Genomic DNA, 20,286 nt, shown 5'->3' with positions numbered 1-20,286 from the left:
TGGGGCCACATTTCCACAACGCTAAGGACCGGGGGTGGACGTTTATACAAGGCAATGTTACTGTCATGTAATACATTTTTTCACAAGTTTTGTACATTATACATCGCTAGCAATAGCGTCTGTGTTTCCTCTTCGTCCACCGTATTTGAATGTTGCAGAAGAAGCGCATATTTTTCCATCACTTGTCTATATTCAGATAATTGCAATACCGATGTTAGTATTTTTTTGTTGTATTTTATCTTCTATCTATGCATATTAGTGAACAATATGTAGTTTTTATTACTATTTTTTTTGTTTTTCATTACGTTTTACTTCTGTTACTGTATGTATAAACCTGCACTGCAACAATGTAGTTTCCCCATTGTGAGATAAATAAGTCTATCCTATTCTATCCAATAAGGCAAGTGCAATAATTGATTTTGTGAATTAACTTGATTTCCGACTTCGTAACTGGAACGCTCATAATTCTGCTGTGACGTCATTTCCAGGTCCGACTTCCATCTTTCAGGTTTAATGGAACACGCCATCAAAGTACTTGTAAGACCAGGTCCCTCTGCACACCTCACGCATCTTTGCACTGATTTTATAACAAGCCGCACAGCCACTCAGATAACTAACCACGGTTAAGGTAAAGGAGCGTGTGCCATCAAAATGAATGGTGTAATTAATGTGTAAATAATCTGTGAATATTGCTATATTTTTTTCTGATTAATTAAATGTGTTAACGCGTTAACTTTGCTCCAGTTTCCTTAGAGTTTTCTCCATGCTTCAAGCTTTGGGGTGGAATTGAGCTGATGAAACCAACACAATTGTCATGTTTACAACCAGGTCAATTCTCACTTTTTTGTCCATATGTGACCTGTATCTTATTTTATTCACGTCTACGTAAACAGTATAATTGCAATTTGTTTCCCAAATCTGACCAAGGACTTTTCTTACGTGGATTTAAAACAGATATGTACCCGATCTGACCACAGTCTGAACATTCAGGTCGCAGTCATTCAAGAATTTAAAAAGCTTCATCTGACATACTGTATACATCCCAATTTTTTGCCAAAATGAACGGACGTGAAAGTAAATGGGGGGCGAAGAAGCAGACAACAGCCAGTGGGAAAAATATGATGTTTTTGAAGTGATTAAAATATAGGAGGATGCCACAAGTAAATGCTTCACAAACTACCATAGCTAAATTTGTTGCTCTTTCTTAATCTCCTAAGCGAAATAATACATGTTGACCCTGTTTGAACAAATTTATTTGCATTGCGTTCACATTAGGCATACATTGTAGTCCCATATTTTTTGTAATGTGAGCTAGGGCTGCACAATAAATCTAATTTTAATCACAATTTTGGCTGCAGAAATTAAATGAGGGTGACTTTCGTAGATATTAACATTTAAAAATAGGCTCCGGTGCATATCAAATCAAGCACTTTCACAACCAACAGGAACAGATGAGCAACAGCGGCTTGTCTTGAAGCGCCCATGCCAGAGGCCATTGTGTATGTGCACAGAGCTCTATGACCAGGCCAACCATCTCGCCGGCTGGCATTAACAAACTTTTACTGGGCTGCTGCAGTCGATCCGTAGCTGGTCGTCAAGTCCTCGGCGTGCATTAAAGACTGCACTGCTGTTAATAAACAACGACAGGTGTGAACCTCATATATCACAATGTTTTGCTCCTCTTCCTGGAGTCCCACAAGTAGGACTAACAGCTAGCCATCGTGTTAAAGAGAAACTGGAGACACTTTTTAGTCGAGTGCTAACACCGGCAAGGCATTGGAATTCATGCACCCCGTGCATCTGTGCATGCGCCTGAATCAAATAAATGCAGAAATGTAATTCACGTGTGTACAACAGTTACACTAAATAACACAACATTTTTATATTTTGTCTTTTAATTAGTGCTGTCAATTGATTATTTAAAAAATCTGATTAAACACACTTTTGCATTTGGAATACTTGTGATTAATCACAGAAAAAAAAGAACCCAAAATTTTGACACAAATGCAATTTTATTGTCAGGAACATTGTTTTACTTGAATGCACTACATCCATCCATTCATGTTCTGCCGCTTGTCCCTTTTGGGGTCGCTCATCGCAGAATGCACTACATGTATTTGTTTAAAAACTCCTTAATAGTTTTATCGTAAAGCTGCTGTATGTCACAGTTATGTGGATACTGACAGGCAAGGCCACCTTAATGCATGGGTCTACCTGGGCTGAAGCCCATAGGCCCCACCCAATCACAGAACCTCGATTTTGACGGCGTAATGCAATGATTGGTGTTCGTAGCTGTCGATTCCGAAACAGCTCAGCTTTGATTGTGTATTCTCTCTTTCAGCTGCGTTGGTATTTCCTACTGCTCCAAGCGGAGCTCGGACCAACATCCCTTGTGCGAGAGACTAGTGTACTACCATTGCGCTAAAACACAGGCAGTCTCCTGAATTACCAGCATTTTACTTGGGATAAAGGAAGGAGATGTATTCATGAACAAAGATGTATTTTCAAAATGGGTGATATTTTTGCATTGTTGCTGTTCTGTTGCGTGAAACCATGGGGGGGTTGTTGGAGTTTTGGGGGGGCCCCCAAAAATCCCCTCAGCCCCAGGGCCCACGCTTAGGTTTAGTAAGCACTCGCGTTCAATCATTGTGACCCGCCCTTTTTCTAGTTCAAATCTCCCGGATACGCACAAAAGAAAAGAGCAACGATACGGCGCATGGGCCGTGTTTGGAGTGAGTTGTGGTCTCGCTCACCTGTTTGCATCCATTTTTTAATCCTTTTCTATGTAAAAATCTCTCCTGTCGGCGGCCACGTGGCTTGGTAATGTGCGCGTCTATCAATCAAAAGCCAACATTTAATTCGGACCGTGCAGAAGTGTTTTGTAAAGTTTAACTTCTAATTGTGACAAATATAGACATTGATTTATCAAATATGTTCTGTTAAATCACTGATAGTAACATAAGATAGCCGGTGGTTCTCTTGTTATATTTCTTGGTTTGAAAAATTTTACTTTAAACAAGTTGCAAACAGCCCTTTTATGTACAGTCGGGGTTTATTCTGAAGCAAAATTTGATAACGAGCACACCAGTCGGTGTCTCATTACTTATCTTTGCACTAGTGTACGCATAGACCTGATCATTGACTGGATAACAACCCGCGCTGTTGATATAAAGGAGCATGCACATTATTCCACATGCCTTTTTTTACTGGAAAACACTTTATTATAAATTCAATTCAGGAGACAATGTCAGCATTTCTGCTACGCTGCTTGTCTACTAAGTGAAATGCATACAATTTTAGATACAAAATAAAATGCTTTCATCCTTATTATTGTATTGTTTATTTCGCCTACAGGGGCCTAATACTTGGACGTCACCTGGACGAGGACGACATAGTTCCTGAACTGGCTCACATTCACCCCAGAGAAAGACCTGACTGGGAGGAGACCATCAGTGCCATGGTTAGACAGACACACACACGCACACACAAAGTGGCTTGATTAATTTATCTTTCTCCTCTATTACCCTATGTGTGCGCTCCTGAACCACAAGCACACTCAGAGGATTCATGAAAATGACTGTTAGCTTACTGACATATTGCTTCATCTTAGTCCCTCTCCATCTTGGATTTATTCCATTTCAACCGAGCACCATTCCGTCTTTCTTTCTCTCTCTTGCGTCTGGTTTGGGTCTGACTTCTTGCAACAGTACAGTGAAAATGAGGCCGTCTCCATGGTAACATGCAGAGCTGCCTGTGGTCTCTGTTGTTGGTTGCCTCCTTTGACTGGGCAAGAGAGAGAGGTAACAAGCTCTCAGTGCTAATGAATATTGAGTTAGGAGGCGTGGCCTCTTCTTCGTTAAAAATATTTGATTGTGCACGCGGACTGTACGAGAACGCCATGCACTATGCATGTGCGGTGGTGTAACTTAGCAACTTAGTGTAACTGTCAAATCATTACCTTATATTGCATATAAGGGATTTTCAAGTAAATTGTTTTGGGTGCCACATTTCCAGGGAGCTAAGGACCGGGGGCCGCACTTCTCCCTTCACTATTACAGTATTTTCCGGACTATAGAGCACCTACTAAATTATAGAAGAAACAAATGTTTTTCTATATATAGACTTAGACTTAGAAATTTGAACTTTACAGCACAGATAAGAACGAAATTTCGCTACATAAGCTCATGGTAGTGCAGGATAAAAAAGCAATAAGGTGCATATATAAATAAATAAATATATATAGATAATATATATACTATATATATAAAATAAATAAATAAATAAATAGTTTACTGTACAGATAAATATATTGCACTTTTTCCACATGCGTCCATGTTTATGGATGTATGTTATATTGTTTTTTTTATTCCAGCGAGTTAATCCATTTTGGGGGGAGTCTTTGTAGATTTTCTGAGCCCTGGTCAGGCAGCGCCTTTTTGCGATCTCCTGGATAGGAGGAAGAGGAGTCCTGATGATCTTTTCCGACGTCCTCACCACTCTCTGGAGATTCTTCCAGTCTGAGGCACTGCAGGCTCCAGTCCAGACAGAATATATCAGCCACATCGGACTATCTGCGGCAGATACGTTGGGTTATTGACGGGGAGGCGTGGCTCGGTTGGTAGAGCGGCCGTGCCACCAACTTGAGGGTTCCATGTTCGATTCCCGCTATTCCGCCATCCTCGTCACCACCGGTGTGTCTTGGGCAAGACACTTTACCCACCTTCTCCCAGTGCCACCCACTCTCGTTTAAATGTAGCTTAAAGATGTAGATAATGAGTTTCACTGTGTAAAGCGCTTTGAATCACTAGAGAAAAAGCGCTATATAAATGTAATTCACTTCACTTATTTACCCAAAGATTGTGTAAACGCTGTGCCTGTAACACGGCAGTAAAACTGCTGATCAAACAAAACAGAAATCATCATCATGGACCCACTTGCTGCGGAAGCCAGCTTTCCAATCAGCTAAACAGACTCAATAACTTCACGGTGAAACTTTTGGTGAATTTACTGAGTAATTTGTGAAACTAAAACAATACAAAGATAATTCCATTGTTAGTTAATGATACTAACACGAACACTCGTAAACTTCTTAGCATATTGGCTAATGCTAATGGTGCTAGCTTGTTGCCATTACAAAGCCCCTACAAATAAGCATGAAGTCACTCCTACAGACATCACACATGGGATGGTTTAGTAAGTAGGAATTATTTTAGTTCTATTGTAAAACTTACAAAGTTGGAGTGCCGGATGAAGAATGAAGAAATCCCACGAGTAGAAATGCTATGGACGACTAGAAGAAGAAACAACAGTTTTACTTCCGGTTTAAGGCACTAAATAGCAGGAAATACTGTAGACCAGGGGTGCCCAGACGTTTTGCCTCCAAAGGCCAAAATGAAAATGTGTCAATTGGCCACGGGCCAAAACTGCGTTTTAAACGTACAGCAACACCATGAGTGAAGTGTTTGGACCTATGCCAACACACATAAGGTAGCGGAAATCATCACATTCAAAAGATGGCAACGAGTTAGCCTTGTGAACATGCCATCAATGGTTGTGTGTTGTGTGAGCTTGAAAGAGATTGGCATGGATATTGATTTTGGCGGGCCAAACGAAATGTCCATCCATCCATCCATTTTCTGCCGCTTATTCCCTTCAAGGTCGCGGGGGGCGCTGGAGCCTATCCCAGCTACAATCGGGCGGAAGGCCGAAGATGGACAACATTCACACTCACATTCACACACTAGGACCAATTTAGTCTTGCCAATCAACCTATCTCCAGGTGCATGTTTTTGGAAGTGGGAGGAAGCCGGAGTACCCGGAGGGAACCCACGCAGTCACGGGGAGAACATGCAAACTCCACACAGAAAGATCCCGAGCCTGGGATTGAACCCAGGACTGCTCAGGACCTTCGTATTGTGAGGCAGACACACTAACCCCTCTTCCACCGTGCTGCCCCAAACGAAATGTCTTGGCAGAAATTTTTAACAGGCCAAATTTGGACCACTTTGGGTAGACATTAACCCCACAGCACCTGCAGTAATCAAACTCGTCCAAAAGATGGCGCCATAGCACAAACAATAACAAACATTTTCAGTGTTTCTGCTTGTGTTTTATGAAAACTTTTTTGTTGAATACAAAACTTTATGGACGTTGGCAAACAAACCGCATTGTTTTATAAGCCGCAAAACGTAGGTAAAAAAAGTAGCTGCTTATAGCCAGTAAAATAGGGTAGTCTTATTTTGTATAATTTATAGAACCAGCTCCTCTGCTGTAGACTTTTTTGATTTTGGTCTATTTGTCTTGTCAGAGTTCCAGGAGCACTCTGCTGTTTTTAAGGAAACTCTGCAAAAGAAATAGTCAACAATCAGCTCTATGACAGCACTATGAGTCTTCCACAAGTTTTTTGAACAAAACTCGCAGCCCAAATGATGAAAAAAAAAAAGAGGACCTAAGACGAAACTTTTAGGAACACTACTAGTATAACTAAAGAAGTTGAATAAATATCTAGTGATTACATCTGAAGTAGGGCTGCACGATTAATCGAAATAGAATCAACATCTAGGTTTTAATTAGTGCGGTAAATAACAGAAAGAGGTTAATGGTTGTTTTTTTTCCACCGCTGTTACTGACCTTTGATTGACAGACAGGTTCGTCAATCTGAATTGTTGAGCCTCGCGTTTGTTCGTTCTTTCGTTCTTACTTTGTGCATCTTCAACTGTAGAATTAACTAAAAAGAGTAACCCCTCTTTTCCCGAGTCCACAGTCTTTGTCTAGGTACAGACTAAAGAGGGGCGCCGCCTGTACAGAGAGCCTCGCGACACGCCAGTGACAATTGCCGCAAAGTAACACAAATTAGAAGAATGTGATTATAAAGCCAAATGTCCCGATGTGGGAATATTTCAGCTTCAAATCGGAGGGGCAATATGAGCCTATCAACACGCACAAACGAGCGAAAATGCAGTGATACTGGATAGCAATAAACAAAACGACAACGTGCATCCTCATTTTTCCAACTGGGAAATAAAATGCACTTTAAGATGTTCAATATCTATTTATGTTAACTGTTTGCTAACAGAAATGAGTCTGTTTCAATTTTTGTTTATTTATTTAGGATAACACAGTCACATGCATTCCAATTACAGTACAATGGTAAACAATTCTACAGTAATGAGAAATACATGTCTATATCTTTTAATGCATTAATAATACCATAATATCAATCATTTTTTGAGTAATAGGTGGAAATATGACTGTATTTGGAACACCCCCTTTTCATTGACTCGATATGTTGCCTCCTTGGTATGATGTCATTTACAGAACTGCAGCCCATTCTGCGCATAGACAATGTGAATAAAGGCATGTAAAATTGTTGTTTTGATCACTTAATAATTTTGTTTCCCTGGTCCATGACTACTTCAAAACTGATATGCTTAACATTATGGGCAAAAAATTAATTACGGACTTCCCTCTCCTCTTCCATAGACACCATAGCCTGTGTTTTTGCATGTTTTTTCAGCATTTCCTCAAGCATCTTGAAGAAAACATCAGTAAAAGTAAGACAGAAAAACGAATACTACTGGGTCACCTTCTATTTCTCTCGTTTTTAGTCACCAGGTCTGCTCTTTTTTTTTTTTTTTTTTCTGTCTTAGTCTTTCTCCCTTCGAGGGTGCTCATGACTTTTGGGATCGCTTTTGACTGGATGGAGCCTTTTACATTTTTTCCATCCAAACTCCGACCAAAACCATTCTTCTTCGAAATCAGAATCATTAAAATGATTGATGCAAATTATAGTCATGTCGCTTAATCCGTCCCATTTTGCGCAAGTCAATTTGAGTGGAGAGGTCCATACTTTCCTCATATTCCCATAGTTTGAAAATGTATGCAGGCTGACCCCCTCTTTAGTTGCATTGCTACAAACTGCAACAATGCATCCACTTGACATATTTGATAATTCCTTCAAATTTTGCGCAAAGATATCGTGATCTAGGGCAATGTTCCCTCTAATTGTTCATGTGTGTGAGCAAACACAAAAACTCCCTGAGCATTCAGTGAAGCACATGTGAGCAACATCACACGTGGCAATACCAGCAGCACACCTGTCTCAAACCAATCTTTTATAATAACACTCAAATGAGAGGAGTTATTTTTATGAGATTATTTAGTAATATTAGTGATTTGGCCCACTTGTAATGAAAATAAAATAAATCTTGTTTTTCATAAGCTATGGATTAGTATTGTACAATATGTCTGGGTGGGGGTCCTGCTTTGGAAATCATTTGTACCCCTTTCAGAGATCACATTTAGTTACCCTTAAACATCCTCATGTTGCACAATGAAATGTAAGCATAGGATGAAGTGTGCATTCCTGTAACTTTCTCTAGTAACAGCATTCCATCATTAATATCAATACATTAACATTAATAATAAATGACAGTAGAATAAGCACACGTATGACTGAGGAGTCATAGTGTAACTTTGTGTGGTTTGAGTTGTCCGAGTTTTTGTGTGGCCATAAACGCACCAGTGGCTAAGTGGTATGCAAATTGGTTTGGGCCTGGTTTGTACGGCAGGAAATGACTAGTTTTTCGAGATATAAGTTTTTTACTCATGTTTTTGGTGTGGTTATGGCCGAATATTAACAGTTTTGCTCAATAAAGTGATCGATATAACTCCTGTCCCCGAAGCATCTCGATAGACATTACAATAATTGAACGGTGTTCAATTGAACGGAGTTGACGAACACCGTTAGGGCTGCTTGTTGTCACTGTCACTCAGAGTTGCATTGCAAAATTACACAGAATAAATGTGTTTATTTTGTTTAGAATTCAGATGGGATTTGATTTGGTGCGCGGCATATATTTGCTGTGCGCAGAGGACGCTTGAGCAGTGCGCAATTGCGCAGGCGCGCACCTTAGAGGGAACGTTGATCTAGGGTAAAGATGCTTCCAGAACATCTACTATGCAATATGAAATCTCCTCCAGTCTTCTGTGGGTGACGTCAGCAGGCTGATGCAGGCCCGCCCACATTTTGGAGCTAAAGGTAGGCGTTCCAAAATATGCTGAAACTCATTAGAAAACAAGCCTCAAATCACTTCTGTCTCTATTTTGGGGGATTTCACCTGAAGACCTAATTTTTAGGCCAAGAAGTATAAAATAAGTGTCAATGTTAATGTATAATTATATCGAAGGCCGCCCTAGTGCACGGGCTTACCTGGGCTGAAGCCCAGGGGCCCCACCCAATCAAGTGCCCCGATTTTGATGAAAACTGTAATGATTGGTGTTCATAGCTGTCAATCACAAACAGCTCAGCTTCGTGTAGCGATTGTGTACTCTCTCTCTTCCTACTGCTCCGAATGTGGCGCAAACCCAGGTCGCCGGTGTGGGAAGACAGTGTGCTGACTCTCTCCCGGACCGCCAGTAGTATTCTTGAAGTTGACTGGCTTCTATTACACTTGCACAGACGTGCATGCGCCCGTCACGAAGGAGATGTATTCATAAACCCAATTTTTATTTTTTTAATGGGTGATATTTTTGCATTGTTGCTGTTCTGTTGAGTAAAATCGTGATTACGTGATCATGATTCGTTGAGCCCCTCCCCACCACCAAGCTAAGGTGGCCCTGGTCGTATCCTTGAATTTGTCTGTTTGCAGCCATCGCTGGAAAAAGTTTGGACATCCCTGATGTCGATAGAACAAATGGTTCCATTCAAGTATTTGTTTCATGTAATAGACGATCAGTTTCGCACAATAACCACAGAATTTTGGTTCATTCCTAGATTTAATCATGTTAGATACGTATTTGTTTGCACCATATAGAAAATTGACTGTGTGTGTGAATTTTTAGGCAAGAAGTGCGGAGATCCCAGAGCTGCGGACCGAGCCAATCATGAGCTCAAGCAGCAGCAGCAGCACAGCAAGCATGAAGGTCAAGAATGTAAAGAAGTTAGTAGACACATTCCTCTACAAATACACATCCTTCTATCTGCTCCTCCTTTCCTTATCACCTCTTTTCTGACATTCCCAAGTGAATTTCTTTCAATCGCTTTTTTTGTATGCTCTAAACGCACCCGCTGTAGGGATGTAATGGTACAACCTAATCAGGTTCATTTTGACCACAGGGTACAAATTGTAAAATATTAAACTGCTTCACTTTTGGATGAACAGCTTTAAAGAAAATATAAAAACCTGCAAACTACTCGCAAATAATTTGCCAATCAATACAGTTCTCAAATAAGAAATAAATACATATATGTCTTACAGAAATCTTGAAAGTTGCGGAATCCACTTTGATACATTTTGTACATTAAAGATGCGAAAATCTATCCAATGTAGGTCAATTCTGCTTAACGAGCAGAAATTGAAAACCTGCACATCTTAACTTTCTCTTGCGTAACAAAGCAAATATAACAATTATGAATTGATTTTAGTTTTACAATATGACAAGAGCCAATAAAAAACGAGCAGTGGACCAAAAATAGCCCACAGCTTGCACTTTGGACATCTCTGGTTGACAATATTTTTTTTTGTAAAATGCAATGATGCAATGCATGTGTAACAATAACGGTTTACATTACCGCAGGAAGGACAAGTGTTTGTTAACAGGGGACTTTAACGCCAGAAGAGGGTTTTCAAGCTCTGGCTTCTCCTTGGCACTATTGCTTGCCTTGACTCCCACTCGCCAAAAACTGGGCTGCACTGTGTTTGTTTCCTCGAGGAGATGTATGCCTCAATAAATACTCACTTTTAATGTTGACTGAGTGGAAAATCGGTTTCACGCGGAAAACATTTTTTGATTACGAATACCATTACTGAAATAGGTCCTTTTTTAAGTACCGACCACATTCTGTAGGTACTCCCGAGTACCGAGTCACATAAAATCAAACGGTACCATATTTTGATACCTTCATTGCACGTGACATAACCTACGGTTGCAGATGCGGCAACAGCTCAAGCACTTGGCAAGCAAACAGGCGTATTCGTAACAGACTGTCTCTCGATAATGTTGCAATTTCCCATGCCAACAAAGCAAGCATGCCTATTAGAAAGCACTCAAAAGTATGACTCCACTTTTCACTTGATGTTCTCGTATTTTTTGGACCATAGGACGCACTGGATTAAAAGGCGGACTGCCGATAAGCGGGTCTATTCAGGTCTATTTTCATATAAAAGACGCACCGGATAAAGGGTTCATTGGATGATTTTTTTTTTCATTTAAAACACTTACTTGTGGTCTACATAACACGTAATGGTGGTTCTTTGGTTAAATGTTTGCAGAGATTGTTTTATAAACCATCTTCAAGCAGCTTTCAGAAGGCGCCGATTTGTGGACGGCCTTATTTAGGTGCCTCTACTTTGATAGCGTTTTCTTCCCGTCATCTGTGTTGTAGTTCTTTTTAGGGCTGCAGCTAACGATTATTTTTCTATCGATTAATCTATAGATTATTTTTTCGATTAATCGGTTAATCTATAGATTATTTTTTTCGATTAATCTATAGATTATTTTTCCTTTTACCGATTTTTTTTTTTAATTTAAAATGAAGAGGAAAAAATAAATGTAGGCCAGTTTTTTCAAAAGGCATGGCTTTTATTTACAAAAAAAAAAGTATGGCCACTCAGTCAACATTGACAACAACATGACAAAATATTCTGTAACAATGTAAACATTTAAAACTTTTAACATTTAACAAAATTAAAAGTAGCTTATTTGCTTTTTAATGTGCAAATATTAAAGTAAACATCCAGTGCAAATCTTAATATTCTGGAATAGTATAAGCATTTCAAAAGTAAAAGTATTGCTTATTTTGCTTTAAAATGTGCAAAAATAAAGATAAACATCCAATACAAAAAGTGCAAAACGGAAATATTCTGTAACAAGTGTAAACATTTCAACAAAAGTAAAAGTATTGCTTATTTGCTAAAATGTGCAAAAATAAAGCTAAACATCCAATACAAAAAAGTGTAGTGTAAACATTTCAACAAAAGTAAAAGTATTGCTTATTTTGCTTAATGACACAACAATGATAGTATGATTAAAGTGAAAGTTAATTGTTCGTTTGTACATAGTATATGTAACTGTTAATGTTGTAAAAGGTATTTGCACAACTAATTAACGTTAGCGTTTGTGACACGTCTTGTGCCGTGGGGTTCTTTCAGGACCGACAGACTGAACGCCAGACGGCTTTGCCAGGTTTACAATCTTTTAATTTTACACAAAGTCTTTTCTCTTCCAACTGCGCGGATCGCGCACCTGGGCACGATTGCGGCGTCGCTCCCGGCGCGCCCCGCCTCGCCGCTCGCTCGCCGCCGCCGCCTCTCCACAGCGTTAAAGAGGAGCGCGTCTTTGTAAACACTGAACAGGCACGCCAAACGCGCCTCTCAGAGCGAAACGGTGCTTTAGTTTATGAATTTACAACGCAGATACAAATGACACATTCATGTTTTTGTGTAATAATGACAACGTATACGCACGCGGACGATTGACTTGTTGATGGTGATGGCAAGAACGCTGCCGGGGGTTTTCTTTTCAAATGTTCGTTCATAGCCGTTGTGCTGCTATGATAGGCCATTTCCGCTCGACACAGTGTGCATACAACAACATTATTAGGCCGTTTATTGAAATACTCCCACACTTTTGACGACTTTTGGCGTGCTTTTTTCCCCTCGCTCGCATCGTCTGCTTTGCGCTCCGCCATGACAGTAAAGTAGTGTGACGTAAATATGCGACGCGCCGACGCACAAAAACGGCGTCGACGTATTTACGTAACCGATGACGTCGACTATGTCGACGCGTCGTTTCAGCCTTAGTTCTTTTGCGCTTCCATATGGAGTCTATGAACAGATATACTGTAGGTTCGAACTATACGCTTCCTTGTATTACAAAATGGAAACAGTGGTGGATGAGCGCCCCACAACAAGAGGATACAGAAAAATTAGCTTATTGATGACATCTTCGGACTATAATGGCGGACCCGCGCAAAGCACTTTGCCATACCAACCTTTAGCATGTATGGATAATCTGCTGATATCAATTGAACAGACGTCAATGTGCAATCCACACGTATCTCTTATGTGTGACTGCAATCTACTGGTCACACTTACCTTTACACCATGGACCAAATAAAATTGTTTTGCGGTTGGTAAGCACAACCAAAATTAATAAGTGCACATTATGCGCACCGGGTTATAGGGAGCATTGTCGATTTTTGAGACAATAAAATGATTTTAAGAGTGCCTTATAGTCCGAAAAATACAGTAATTCACAATAGATATGCCATATACATGCTACTGATTAGCATTAGCGATTTTACCTGGCAATTTCAAAACTTCCAAATTTGGCATTCAAGATTGCAACAAATATACACGCTACAATTAAACAGTTTGTGTGTAAATAGTACAATACTTACAGTACAAACACTTTGTAGGACTCAACAAAAGGCAAGACTTTGCATTCAACTTTATAGCAAAGGCTACTTCCTGATTACGGCAACACACCTAGAACAAACTGAAATGAATGAATACTTGCAACTGAGACTCAGAAGTGTAAGCAAATAATATGTAATAACAGGACAGTGTATGTTAAATACAAAATATACATTTTACTAATAAACAAATTAATTAATGTATTTCCACATGAACAAACACAAAAGTACCAAAAATGGGTACTGTTGAGTACCAGTATTGATTCCCAGGAATTGGTACTATATCGGTTCAAATGTGAAACCTACCCATCCTTAAGTCCTACCTTTTACTGTTGAGGTGTTGCCATGAAGAGAGAACACTAAACCAGCTTTGTGTGTATTTTCATTTAGACTCTGCTTTACCAAGGGACACTTTCCGAAACTTGCCGAGTGCGCTCATTTCCACTATGAAAACGTGGACTTTGGCACAATACAGGTAAGTCAGAGTTTGTTCATTTTGCTCATTGCCATATCAATGTTGCGATGCAAGCCCATATACTTTATTGTTCACTGAGGGCTGCTTTTCTTCACACATCACACTTGCATACTCACAACTTACTTTTACTAGTGTTTGGTTTTCTTCATTTGTGGAGTTGATTGTTGATGAACCGTGTCTTGAAAAACGAGACGGAGCAAAGAGCTTGTGGTCGGGTCAAACCGTTTCATACCCTCAAGTACGGTTCAATGACTAGTTTGTGGGTTATCTTCAGTAAGGTTGCACTAAGTTGGTGATTTAAAAAGAAAGTGGCTATCTGCAGGGGAAAATGGTGTTGCAGATAGGAATTCAGCAGAGAGCGCTGTCTAATCCCAACAAGTCAATTTACTCAAAATTTTCCAGCAGGTAGATGCTTTGCCAAACATGATATTGTGTAACTGCACTTTTTTAGGTACAATACCGTATATTGTATTAGAGACCGACCGACATGGTTTTTTCAGGGCCGTTACTAGAGATGTCCGATAACATCGGCCTGTCCGATATTATCGGCCGATAAATGGGTTAAAATGTAATATCGGAAATTATCGGTATCGTTTTTTTTATTATCGGTATCGGTTTTTCTTTTTTTTTCTTTTTTTATTAAATTAACATAAAAAACACAAGATACACTTACAATTAGTGCACCAACCCCAAAAACCTCCCTCCCCCATTTACACTCATTCACACAAAAAGGTTGTTTCTTTCTGTTATTAATATTCTGGTTCCTACATTATATATCAATATATATCAATACAGTCTACAAGGGATACAGTCCGTAAGCACACATGATTGTGCGTGCTGCTGGTCCACTAATAGTACTAACCTTTAACAGTTAATTTGACTAATTTTCATTAATTACTAGTTTCTATGTAACTGTTTTTATATTGTTTTACTTTCTTTTTTATTCAAGAAAATGTTTTTAATTTATCGATCTTATTTTATTTTATTTATTTCTAAAAAAAGTACCTTATCTTCACCATACCTGGTTGTCCAAATTAGGCATAATAATGTGTTAATTCCAAGATGTACATATCGGTTGATATCGGTATCGGTTGATATCGGTATCGGTAATTAAAGAGTTGGACAATATCGGAATATCGGATATCGGCTAAAAGCCATTATCGGACATCCCTAGCCGTTACCCATTAGTAGTAGTGAATTAGGCAGAAGTCGATATTTTTTTACAGTAAAAGTGACACAGTGGCGCCAAAATTTAGAATAATACTATTACAAACGCCAACACTTTGTTTAAATGCCAGAAGCATGTATTTTCTTAAAAACAAAGCAAAACAAAAAGTGCAGAGTTCTTTGGCACAGTAGCATCTCCTATGAATTTAAATACAAATTTGAATAAGTAAATAACTCCCTGAAGTTTTGTATCCCCGGAATAATTTGGACCTCTGCCACATGTACAGGTTGAAATAATAAATATCCCTTAATAACGTCAACTGTGACTGCTGAAATGATTCCAAATTCGCAAGTGTTGATATTAACAGAGCGCTGATCATCTAGCAATATTATACATTTTTATAAAATGATAAATGATAAAAATACAAAACCTAATGTACAGATAATCAAAATCATTATTTAGTTAGACATATATGTTACATTATTAACATCTTTGTCAAGGCATGATTGTAACAATCCATTTTTTGTAATATGCATTACTAGGCAGTCTACACACGTACAGTATATATGGCAGAATATACAAGATATTTAATGGATACATATCTCGCACGACAACATTGCTTTGCTGTTTTGCAGCTTCTAAAGTTAAAGTTAAAGTTAAAGTACCAATGATTGTCACACACACACTAGGTGTGGCGAAATTATTCTCTGCATTTGACCCATCACCCTTGATCACCCCCTGGGAGGTGAGGGGAGCAGTGGGCAGCAGCGGTGGCCGCGCCCGGGAATCATTTTTGGTACACACTATTCTCTGTCCTCTTTGTGAGTCCCTGCAATAAAACTAGACTGAATTTAGTTTGAGTTTTTTCATGTCTCTCTCAAACCCAAAAACATGCTTCTACTCTAACAGACTGTTTCCATATAGGCCTAGGCCAATAACCAATTTTTGCTCGACGATATATTGATCTACAAATTATTGCTGATAAACAATATTATTGCCATTATTTTTGGAGACCAAATTAACCAGTATACCCACTTCAATTGCAACCAACTTGTGTTTCTAGAATGTTTTAACATTGCAATTAAAATGTAAACTCTTAAATACCAAGTTAAATAAAACAAAAAAACCTACAAATTCAATATACTTTGTCTGTAAGCAAAATGTTGCATTTGAATAAAAATCCCAACCAAAATCAATAAATGAGGTTTTGTCTCTGTTAAGTAGCGGGTGGGTGACCCTCAAATATACACAACCAAAACAATAAACAAAATGGCTAATTAAAGTTATTGTACATATCTTTTAACCTAGTAGATTTTTTAAATAACTAAAATAAATAGTCACACAATATATTTTATTGGCACAGGAACCATCAAATATTGTTCTAACATCATAAGAGCCATTATATTTCTATTTGTTTGTTTAAATGTTTATCTTCTTCCATTTTAAATTGTAAAGGGTGATTAGTTGTTTCATTACCGGTGTGTGTGATATCACGTTGAATGGAGTCACTGTCTGTCTGTTGTCGAGTTAATCGATCACTTTGTGCAAAAACAGCACATCCTTTATTTTTAATGTGAATACTGTAGCTCAAACATTTTAGCTCAAGGGCTGCAGGGGGGGGGTTATTGTGTGAATAAGCGTGTTTCAAATCTACATTTTTAAATGACAATGCACTTCAAATTAAATTTTACCCCAAATGTATTCCTGGACATGTCATTTGCTGTCACTTATTATAATATTAAGATAAGTTTCTCCCTTCACATCCGGTGGCCCTCGTGGCGCTCGTAAATAGGACATGCACGTTTAAGCTGAAGGTCATGAGTTCAAATCCAAGTCAAAGTTCCCAAATTTATGTTTTAATAATGTCGAAATTGTTCAATACGCTTAACTTCAGCATAATATCTAACAAAGTAGATTGTTCATTGTGTTGCTCAAGGTAATATTATTTATATGGTGCGGGGATACCCATGATTTCAGCCTTTCAAAGCTCCTCTTGGACCACCTTTTTTTTTTATGGTTACGGCCCTGCACTGCGTATGGTCATCAGCAGTGTTGGGACTAACGCGTTACAAAGTAACGCGTTACTGTAACGCCGTTAGTTTCGGCGGTAACTAGTAATCTAACGCGTTATTTTTTTATATTTAGTAACTCAGTTACCGTTACTACATGATGCGTTACTGCGTTATTTTACGTTACTTTTTATGTACCCGGTAGTATAAAGTGTGTTTTATCGGAGCGCTGCTCTGTCATCGTTCTGATTCTTCTTGTGTCACAAGCCGGAGAAGAGAGAGAGACATGCGCTCTGTGTGGGTGTGTCTGAGTGTGAGTGTGGGGAGCGAGGGGGGGGGGGGGGGGGGGGGCGTGTCTGATCATGGCGGAGCCAGAAGTCGAGTTTGCTAACATGGAGATATTTTCACTACTTTTCTTTTGTCGAGCACAAAGAAAATAACATTTTAGTTAAATGTAAATTGTGCTTTGGATCAAAGATGCCATCTACTGCCCAAAACAGCAATTCAAATCTGCTGAAACAAGCTACATAGCAACATGCTTCGACGAAGCTAGTAAAGAGAGACAGAGACTCTGATGCCACTTCACCTCCACCACCACCACCATTCACCGCTGAAGGTACACACTCTGTCAATCAATGTTCCCTCTAATTGTTCATGTGTGAGCAAATGCAAAAAGTCCCTGAGCATTGAGTGGAATCCATGTGAGCAACTTTAGACGTGCACACTGTGGCTACACCAGCAGCACACCTGTCCCAAACCTCACTAAATAACAACTTACATCTCCATCCATCCATCCATTTTCTACCGCTTGTCCCTTTCGGGGTCGCTGGAGCCTATCTCAGCTGCATTTGGGCGGAAGGCAGGGTACGGTACACCCTGGACAAGTCCCCACCTCATCACAGGGCCAACACAGATAGACAGACAACATTCTCTTATTATTATAATCAAATGACAGCAGTCATTTCCATTTCTAATATAAGTGTTTAGGCCCACTTATAATGACAATAACAAAAAATATTGTTTTTCATGAACTGTGTACTTGTATTGTTTGTCTGGGTGGAGGTCCTGCTTTGGAAATAATTTGTACCCCTTTCAGACATTGCATTTAGTTCCCATTAAAACATTCACATGTTGCACAATGAGATGTAAGCAGGGGATCATGTGTACATTCCTGCAACTTCCTGTTTGTAAAAAATATATTTTTATTAGTATTTATTTAATATACTAACAGCATTTAATGATTAATATTTATAAATTAAGATTCCTAATAAATGACACTAGAATAAGCACACATTTGATTGGTAAATCATAGTGTAACGACCTGGAATGACACTTTATGTGTGGTGTTGGAGTTGTCCGACTTTTTGTGTGGCTGTAAACGCATCACTGGCTAAGTTGCCATATGTGCAAGTGTTGGCGCACGTGAGAGAGCGAGCGGCTGCTGTTGATATAACAAAGTTGCTTTTGGTCTGGTTTGTACTGCAGAAAATGACCAGTTTTGCTAGATATAATTTTTTTTACTAATGTTTTGGTGATGTGTTTATGGCCGACAGTAAAGAGTTTTGCTCAGTAAAGTGATGGATGGAATTCATGTCCTCAAAGTGTCTCGACAGATGTTACAATATTTGAACAATGATGACGAAAACGGTTTTCTCTGTCGTGTCCGTGTCGTGTCGAAAATTGTTTTGCGCTTATTTTTTTATTTGATTTTGTGCATGGCATAGATTTGCCGTGCGCAGAGGACGCTTGAGCAGTGCGCAATTGCACATGCGCGCTCCTGAGAGGGAACGTTGCTGTCAATTCTCTTATATACTCTTTCACTCCAGACTTCTAGAGTGTTTGATTATCACATCACTCTAAATGTATAGACTATAAAGTTCACAAACATAAAGAGGGATCCTAGTGGGCCAGGCCAATCTTTCCTTATCTCTAAACTAAAACTGGGGAAATGTGTAGAGTGTTCTGGGCTTCAGACATGATTTTGTATCAGAATTACTTGAGGAAGAAAATGCCTGGTTAGACTTTGTGTATGTAGTGTGTGCCTTTCTTGCTTTACAGCTATGCTGTTATTATGCTGTTTGTTACTTATGTATGTTATGTTGCAGCTATTTAAAATAGTTTTGTCAATTTGTTCTGGCCAGAAACAAATTGACCCTTTGTAACATATATTTGTCTTTGTGTGTTGTATGTAGACCACATGGCTTAGCAGAGTTGAGTGATGCAAATGCATGTCAAGTTGATCAACACATTGTATTATTCTCCCAGTTCATTTTAGAATTCATTTGAAAATATTGTTGTTTAGCGCCACAATGTATGTCAGACCTTTTAAAAGAATGTACACCTCCACATGGTCGCTGAAGTCAGCTGATCAGTTTCTTCTTGTCATCCCAAAAACCCGTTTAAAATCCAGAGGTGATCGTGCATTTTCTGCTGTGGCTCCAAAACTTTGGAACAATATCCCTCTTGCTATTCGGACAGCTCCCTCTTCAATGAGTTTTAAATCACATCTTAAAACATATTTTTACTCTTTGGCTTTTAAACCGGCGTGAGAGTTGTGTGATTTTAGTCTATTTTTATTTTCTCTGATGTATTTTATATTTATTCTTTTATAGTTAAATGTTTTATATTATTGACTCTCCTAGTATGTACGTCTCAACTTCTGTGCAGCACTTTGTGAAACTTGTATTGTTTTGTTTTTTTAAATGTGCTATATATATAAAGTGGATTGGATAGAATGACGTCAGACAAGGCAGAAAAAAAATCTTCAGTGATTACTTTCAAACTTGTAAAATAATTCCACTTCCAACTGGAGAAAACATGCTGCAGTAAATTGTATATAATTGTTATAATTTTACAGACACACGCACGCGGTTGTAGTCCAAGAACTATTAAAACATTTGCTACTAAATAAATCAGAGGTTACTCACAAGTTACTCAATTCTTGAGTAGTTTTTTCACGCAACACTTACTTTTACTCGAGTAATCATTTTGATGACTAATTTTACATTTACTTAAGTCATATTATTCTAAAGTAACAATACTCTTACTTGAGTACAATTGTTTGGGTACTGAACCCACCTCTGGTTTTGCTACAGGCGACGATGGAGTCTAATGGAACAGTCGTAAAGACGATGTGGGGGAATGGAACTAAGCCCTGTCTTTACTGAAAACCTGTTTGAGGTCATGATATTTGGCAAGTACCCCCAATAAATTAATC

General features: G+C 38.8%; 1 protein-coding gene across 3 annotated transcripts in view; it reads left to right on the top strand.

Moving 5' to 3' along the window:
* The window catches only part of arhgap32b (Rho GTPase activating protein 32b), a 286,393-nt gene that overhangs the window by 92,532 nt on the left and 173,575 nt on the right, over positions 1-20,286 (top strand). For all 3 annotated transcript variants that reach the window (XM_061963231.2, XM_061963230.2, XM_061963229.2), the window contains exons 3-5: positions 3,355-3,460; positions 9,844-9,941; positions 13,808-13,892. In XM_061963231.2, coding sequence (XP_061819215.1) covers positions 3,355-3,460; positions 9,844-9,941; positions 13,808-13,892 — 289 coding nt within the window. The remainder of the gene's footprint in view (positions 1-3,354; positions 3,461-9,843; positions 9,942-13,807; positions 13,893-20,286) is intronic.

Source organism: Nerophis lumbriciformis, linkage group LG09 (genome assembly GCF_033978685.3).
Source record: "Nerophis lumbriciformis linkage group LG09, RoL_Nlum_v2.1, whole genome shotgun sequence".
NCBI classification, from domain to species: domain Eukaryota; kingdom Metazoa; phylum Chordata; class Actinopteri; order Syngnathiformes; family Syngnathidae; genus Nerophis; species Nerophis lumbriciformis.
Note: the sequence above shows the minus strand (reverse complement) of the source record. Positions and strands in the feature narration are given on the sequence as shown.